Source organism: Neovison vison, chromosome 2, assembly GCF_020171115.1.
Source record: "Neovison vison isolate M4711 chromosome 2, ASM_NN_V1, whole genome shotgun sequence".
In the NCBI taxonomy this organism is placed as follows: domain Eukaryota; kingdom Metazoa; phylum Chordata; class Mammalia; order Carnivora; family Mustelidae; genus Neogale; species Neogale vison.
In genome coordinates, this window is record NC_058092.1 from 108,528,691 (window position 1) to 108,536,376 (window position 7,686).

Sequence of the window (7,686 nt, forward strand, 5' to 3'; positions counted from 1 at the left end):
ATTAAAGAAATTGGCATCTGTTAAAGATATGAAAGGAAATTTTCTATTTTTAGTAACAGGTAAATTGTGAAAAACTGTCTCATGAGAAGATCCATTAATACTTTCTTATTTGCTTTTGTAGAAATCTAGGAAGGGAATTTAAATTTTTAAAAAGATTTTATTTCAGAGAGAGGGGAGAAAGCACACAAGCAGGAACAGGGGGAGGAGTCAGGGCAGAGGGAGAGGGAGGTATCAGGGCTGAGCAGGGAGTCCTGGGCTCTGTCCCAGGACCCTGGGGTCATGACCTGAGCGGAAGGCAGATGCTTAACAGACTGAGCCACCCACAGGTCCCTAGATCGGGAATTTAAAGGATTATCAATTTTCATCTGAATGTGTGCTTTTGAGTGTTGAGGGTGACAGGGAGGGAAGAATTCTGTGACATGTTGAGATGTTAAGAAGTTCCTAGGAACTTCTCCTGGGATCATAAGGATTCATTGCTCTTTGGTGCTTGCCTCCTTTTGTAGTACTGGTTTCTTTTCCTGAGGGTAGCTTTGCTTATCTTCTGAGGCTAGGGGAGCTGATGTTTGCTGTGCATCAGCAGGATCTGCATCAGGGAGACATTCCTTGGTGTAATGCAATGCTTGGCTGTCACTGAAGATGATAGGACAATCTGAGATCTCATTGGTGAGGGGTGCACTTGACTGGTTGTTGAGGAGCTCTGGGCTTGATGACCTAGCTGTCTGAGCTTGATTTTGCTGCTCCATTTGGGTCATTTCCTTCTGTTGCAGCATCTTCTCTTGCAGGTACTGGTACAGAGGACTGGAATAGACAGTACCCCTCTCTACAAAACCAGGTTCTTGGTTCTTCTGCATCTTCTCCTCAAGTCTGGACTGGGGGACTGAAACATCATATCTTTTCTTGGCTGGATTTTGTTGGTCATTGGCTTCTGCCAACTCTTGGGGGGTTTCATCCTCTTCCAATGTTGCAGGTTCCTCTCTTTCAAGGTGTGTTTTGGGGGATGCTGAATTGTCCTCATCTAGATTTTTTACTGGAGCGTCCTGGGTCTCTGGTGTCCTACCTTCTTCTCCTTTGGTACTTGGGCCTTGGACCTTTAGCTTTCTTCTGCTGTCTTCCTTTGCTGGAAGCTGCTTTATGGAAAACTGGTCACTGAAGTCTGCCTCCAGGGACTTTTTGTCTTCACCTCTTGCTGTGGACTCCTGTGCCTCTGGATGTCCATTGGGGTACATAGCTGGACCTGGGCCTTTTGTCCCTGAGCCCAGACTTCTGTGCTCTTCTCTGGTAGCCCATTCTGGTTCCTCAGTGAGCTGCTTATCCTGTTCTTCAACTCTGACTGCTAGCACCACATCCTCCTCAGTTCTGCTTTCCTCACCCAGTGCTACCTGTTTCTCAGTGTCTGGGTTACCATTGTGACTTCTTTCCACAGACTCTCTGAGAGGGTCTCCTTGATTCTGGGAATCCCCTTGCACAGGCAGGTCATTTGTCTCTGAGCTGTTATCACCATCCTCTGGAGTCAGGCTGTTGGGAATTTCAGAAGAACCCTCATTATTCTGTGTGACTGTGGGCTCGGGATCCTCTTCCTGGTAACCATCATCATCCTTGACTGGCTTGTCATGAGTCTTGGTGACCCTCTTATTTTCCTCTCCAGACTGGTTCTTGAGTGGTGCTAATTCCTGTGTTCTTTCTCTTGCTCCTGGTGTCCCTTCTGCTGCAGGGACATTTTTGCTACTCTTAAGTGCTTTTGCTGTGCCTTCCTCAGCATGTCTTGCCTCTTCTTCTGGGGTGACTATTCTTTCAATTTCAGGATGGTTCTGATCTCCTCCTTCTGAGCTTGACTCTTGTGTTTTAGAATCTGCTTTAGCATCCCTTTTTTTTGATGACTTTTGGAGTTCCTGATACTTTCCATCCTGTGGATGGTCTTCCAGTGTTAGCAGCTGAATTTCTATCTCATTTTCTTCCTGTTCTGCTGTTCCATGGACCTCAGGGCCTCTCCTCTCTTTCCTTATAGCCCTAACATCAGGTGTTTCTGAAACATTTCTGTAATCACCTTGGACAGGCAGGTCCTTTGTTTCTTGTTCTTTTTCTTGTGCTGTTGGTTCTTGGGTCTCAGATGCTCTGCCATCACCCCCAGGTTCAGCTGGATTCTTTGTCTCAGGTGGTGTCCTGTCGGCATCCTCTCCTTGTCCTTGGGTCGCGGATGTTCTATCATCATCCTCAGGATCAGTTAGTTTCTCTGTCTGCAATGGTTTCTGGGCAGCAGCTTGTTTTGGCAGGTCTGCAGGTTCTGAATTGGGCTCATAATTTCCTGGCAATGATAGTTCTTGTGTTTTAGAATGTTCCTTAACACCCTTTTCTGTTGTAACTTCCTGATCTTTGGAAGGCCTCTGTGTTGTTTTTTCTGGTGGAGAACTTTGTGTTCTTAGGTTCCCTTTCTGTTCTCCACATTGATCCCTTGTCTTAGTGATACTTTGCTCCCTGACTGGTTTATCTCCCTTCATGGGACTCTCCTTATCCTGTTCCTCCTGCTTTGTGGGACTGTCAGTCTGTTCTGATTCTGCTGTTGTCTTATTTGTCTCAAGTTGAGCCCCATTGTCTCCTGTTGCTGACACATCTTGGGCCACCTCCTGGCTCTGTTGATCTCCTTCCAGGTGTTGGTTCTTAGGGTCATTGTGCCCAGGTTCTTCCACTGGCAGTTTGCAAGTCTTGGTGTTTTCAACCCCATTGTGTCCAACTGCTCCCCTTTCTGTAGGGTTGAACTGAGCTGATGATGTCATTCCTGAAGAGGGTACAGCTCTGTCTTGAGTTGGTGGCATTTGCTCTGTCCACTGGCCAGTGCCACTGGTCACCTGAAGATCCATATCATCATGTTTCTCCTCTAGATTAGACACTTGTCTTGGTTCTGATTTTAGTAATGATTGTATATCAAGATAGGAGAGGTTCAACAAGTTGAAGATTGCAAGAACAAATTCATCAAAACTGATGGTGCCACTGCTGTCAGTATCCAGAAGGTTCAAGTTTCTCTCCACAGCATGAATGACACGTGGCTGCATGAAAACACAGTGAGAAATCAGGCTATTTATATGTGGTTAAGCACCGTGAGTGGCTGCATATATCCAAAGAATCCTCTTTTTTTTTTTTAATCTTATTCCTCAGGAACTAGTGAAATTTCCCAAATAGGAAGAAATTGTTGATTCTGGATGCCATTTTTCATCAGAAAGCTATGCTAAGAAGGAGTTTTTACATCACTGTGAGTTGTATTTCCATATATACTGGCTCGTGACTCCTCTCAGAACCTACTTTGCTGAAGCATAGCCCCAGTGAGGAAAACCTTATTTTCCTTTGTAAGACTTATTAAGCAATTGCACAGAGTAAGGGGCTGAGACTGAAAAAAGTTGTTCAAAACCATTTGATAGCCAAATGTAAAATAGGCAGGGATCACCTATGCCCATCTTGCATAGATTATGGAGAAAGGGTAAGTGGGGGAGAATTTCCACAACTCTCTGGATACCTTACCTGAAGAATGTCCCCAAACTCGCCCTGGATGAGCAGTTTCAACTCTGTGTAGGTCAATGTTGCCTTGTCACCATCCTCCTGGGCATACTTGTGGAATGTCTTGATTACACAGAGGACATCTTTCAGGAGCCGAGCCATCTTTCCCAACTCAGTAGACTGTGAGAAAGAATAAACAAATCTTATTTCCTAGGAAGAGACCTTCAGGAAGGAGATACCTAGGTCATCCTTTTTCTGTCTCTCCCACAGTTCCACTGCCATCATCTGTTCTGTTCTGTCTATCTATCTCTGTTAAGATATTGTATCTGCATTACAGTGATTTAGTTTTGTACCAGATAATGTCGGTGAGATCAGATCTGGCACAGGGGGGTATAGAAGGGACACTTCATCCCATCCTGTGGAAAACAGTGACACTCATGTCTTCAGAGAAAGCTTTATTGCAGAAAGAATTGGAAAAAGAGCACAAATGTAAGTACTAAAATGCACGAATGTTGTCAACAGAATGGGACCAATCCTTCCATCCTTAACTGAGAGTGTCTACCCATTTTCTCCTACCTTGGGTCAGTCTAACTCCTCTTCTTAAGAAAGTATAATTTTATAGTTAGTAAAGCTTCTGGAGAAAAGAGAAGTAATGCCAAGAAAATCAATCCCTATATATGCAGACTGAAGCAACATGTTTTTATTATTTATTTACTTTTAAAGATTTTATTTACGTATTTGACAGAGAAAGAGATCACAAGTAGGAAGAGAGGCAGGCAGAGAGAGAGGGGGAAACAGGCTCCCTGTTGAGCAGAGAACCTGATGTGGGGCTTAATTCCAGGACCCTGAGATCATGACCTGAGCCAAAGGCAGAGGCTTAATCCACGAGCCACCCAGGCACCCCTGAAGCAACATGTTTTTACCAAGAAGACATGGCTCAGTGAACCCACTGGTAAAGCAAATAGAATCTTGACCCCTCAGTCATTACCCATCATTTAAATGACTCTGTATTTTCATTTTAGAATAGCTCTGAGTCCCATGTCTTGTTAAATAGTATTCATGCTTATGTCATATAGTTTATTATTTTTTTAAAAAGATTTTATTTATTTATTTGACAGAGAGAGCAAGAGAGCACAAGCAGGCAGAACAGCAGAGGGAGAGGGAGAAGCAGGCTCCCCACTGAGCAGGGAGCCTGATTCGGGACTCGATCCCAGGACCTTGGGATCATGACCTGAGCCGAAGGCAGTTGCTTAACCAACTGAGCCACCCAGGTGTTCCAGTTTATATTTTTAAAACAAGACAATGATTAAAGAAGTTCCAAAGCAAAGAATGTATCTGGGGGGCCGGAGCTCTCAGTTTAGCGGGATTAATAGTGGTCAAATTAGACTTGGGGTATGTCCCCTCTGGAATCCTTATACAATCTCACATATAAGCAGAGCAGCAACCAAGATCCCAAGTATGTTCAAGCATATGGCCTATGAGACTTACCTTGTACACAAATGAGAGCAAGTAGAATAAAATGGGCAGCAGGCTGTGAGCTGACAGCAGGTACTGAAACCTTTTATTGAGTCCCTAATTGCACAGTTAGGAAGGAGACACCCTCCAGGTCTAATGCCCTGATTCATCACAAGCAAACCCTGTCTCCTCTCTTTGTCTACTCTCAGCTTCTCTTATTTTTGTTTCCTTTTTTAGGCAGCTTCAGTTAAGTCTTGGTTTCAGACTCATCCAAAGGAAGGAGAGGGGATATTTTTCTTCATTTGCTGACTTGCAGGTTATAGTTTTGAATGATCTTTGGGGTGGTGTTGGCTTTTTTTTTTTTCAACCTAAGGACACAACTACATTTCTGTTTGACAAATCATAGGGCTGGCAGAGACCTCAGAAGTCATCTGATTCCTTCCTCTGCCCACAGGATGGACTGTATTTGACCCAGCTGGACAGATGGGTGTCAATCATGTGTTTAAAAATAGAGGCACCATTGAGCCATGTGACAAGAGTGGAGATACCAGTTGATTCAGGTGTTTCAATGCTCTGCTCTCCTTGCCCAGAGGCAGAGTTAGAAAAAAAATTCTTGCTGGGTATGAACTTTGCTTACCTAGAATGTGCTATTTTTTTTATGATTGATATCTGCTCTTTAAAGGTACTTTTGTAATCCAAGGAGTTTAGAAATGGGCATCCATATTCCGGTGTTCTTTATGTAAAGGGGAGAGGGAGACCTAGAAATTACCAATCTGAGGACAGGTAGGAGAGAGCCTGAGATGCTGAACTGGTAAATGTTTTTATTGCCATCTAGATCTCTGTCCTTTTTTGCAGAGAATATTTAATTAACCAGAGAATTAGATTAGTTGTTTTATTAGATATTTAAAAAGAGAACAGGGTAAGTTTTAAAACATTCTTGCCTGCTTATAAAAGCATGTAAGAAACAGACCCATGAAAACAACTATTAAAGGCAAAGACCAACAGCATGGAGGGATGCAGAAGGGGGTAATTTTACAAGAAGACTGAGGCTAAGGGCAGCATTGATATTGAGCAAAACCTTGTTCTGTTCCTCCTGATAAAGCAAGTACAAGTACAGTGGAACTGAGTGTTGGGGTGGGGATGGGGAATCTATGTTGATAGTTCCCACCTGTAAAAAATTTTCTCAATACTCTCCTAAAATGCAGAAGCCTCCTCCTGAGAATTGGGATTGGCATGTGAAGGTCATCTTAATTCTGATCAGTCAAAATCTCCTGATTACCTACTATTTTCCAGGCACTATGCCAGGCACTGGGGTGTTTAAAGTTGAGCAAATTCTGTCTCCCTGTTTTGGAGGTTACAGGACAGTTTCATGAGAAATGGCTGAAGGAAACTGAGTATTTTCAAGGTTGGAGTGGAAAGAAAGATGTAGGGGAAACATAACAGCTGTTTTCAAATGTTTGAAGGGTTTTCATGGGGATAAGGAATGGGATTGGAAGAGAAAGGAGCTTACATTCATTGAACACTTAAGACAGGTCAGGTACTGGGACGCCTGGGTGGCTCAGTTGGTTGGACGACTGCCTTCGGCTCAGGGCGTGATCCTGGAGTGCTGGGATCGAGTCCCGCATCAGGCTCCCAGCTCCATAGGGAGTCTGCTTCGCTCTCTGACCTTCTCCTTGCTCGTGCTCTCTCTCACTGTCTCTCTCTCTCTCAAATAAATAAAAATCTTTAAAAAAAAAAAAAAACCAAGCACTTTAAAAAAAAAAAGAAGACAGGTCAGGTACTTCACATGGGCAGTCTTACTTAATCCTCATAGACCTTTTAGGTAGTTATTATCCTCTCTTAGTAAATAAAGAAGTTAAGGCTCTTACTGGGCACTGTGGCCATGTGCCTAGTAAATGGAAAGCCTGGATTTAGAATTTAAATGCCTCAAGAATATCTCTGAGCTCATGGCATCTCTATTATATTGAATTCCTTATTCTGTGTAATGCCAGAGAATAGAGCTAGAATCAGTGATTGACAATTTCTAAAAAGAAGTCTTAAGTTTTTATTAAGAACTCTTTAAGGAACAGTGTTGTCTGTCAATGATGTAGACTGTTCTTAAGGTAACAAGATCCCTGTTCCTGGAACTGTCAAATAGAGGCTGAATCACAATCCATTGGCTAGGTAATGGGGGAGTACTGCCACAGCATGTGGCAAGGCCCGAGCGGCTTACAGGGAAGAACATTGAACTCTTTCAATCCTAAATGTCTATGTTTTTAGCTTATATTTTCTATTTAGAAGGTCAGGGTTGTATCTTGAACAATTAAAGCTCTTTTACAGGCATTCTTATTTTTTCGGCGCTTACTTAAGACCATTTATTAATACCCATACTTATGGGTGGGTGGTGTCTTAAGGGATGGCAGAAGCAGGAGAGAGATGGGAAGAGAGGATAAGAATGATTTTTTGTTTAAAAAAATTCTTTAGACTACTATGCAATAAACTACAAACAATTCTATTACCAAGGAAAAGACCTGGGCTGCCCTTTCTTCTTTTAAAAAGATTATCTTTAGGGAACCTGGGTGGCTCAGTGGGTTAAAGCCTCTGTCTTCGGCTCAGGTCATGATCCTGGGGTCCTGGGATTGAGTCCGGAGTCGGGCTCTCTGCTTAGCAGGGAGCCTGCTTTCCTTCCCCTCTCTCTCCCTGCCTCTCTGCCTACTTGTGTTCTCTGTCTGTCAAATAAATACATAAAAAATCTTAGAAAAAAAG

At 43.2% G+C, this 7,686-nt stretch overlaps 1 protein-coding gene across 1 annotated transcript; it reads right to left on the reverse strand.

The window, feature by feature from the left end:
• Positions 1-422: 422 nt before the first annotated feature.
• Positions 423-3,648, reverse strand: TCHHL1 (trichohyalin like 1). Its single transcript, XM_044236518.1, has 2 exons — positions 3,511-3,648; positions 423-3,041 (listed from the first exon to the last, which is right to left on the reverse strand). Exons 1-2 carry the CDS (start codon positions 3,646-3,648, stop codon positions 471-473), a joined length of 2,709 nt encoding a protein of 902 aa, XP_044092453.1. The 3' UTR covers positions 423-470.
• Between the last annotated feature and the right edge of the window lie 4,038 nt (positions 3,649-7,686).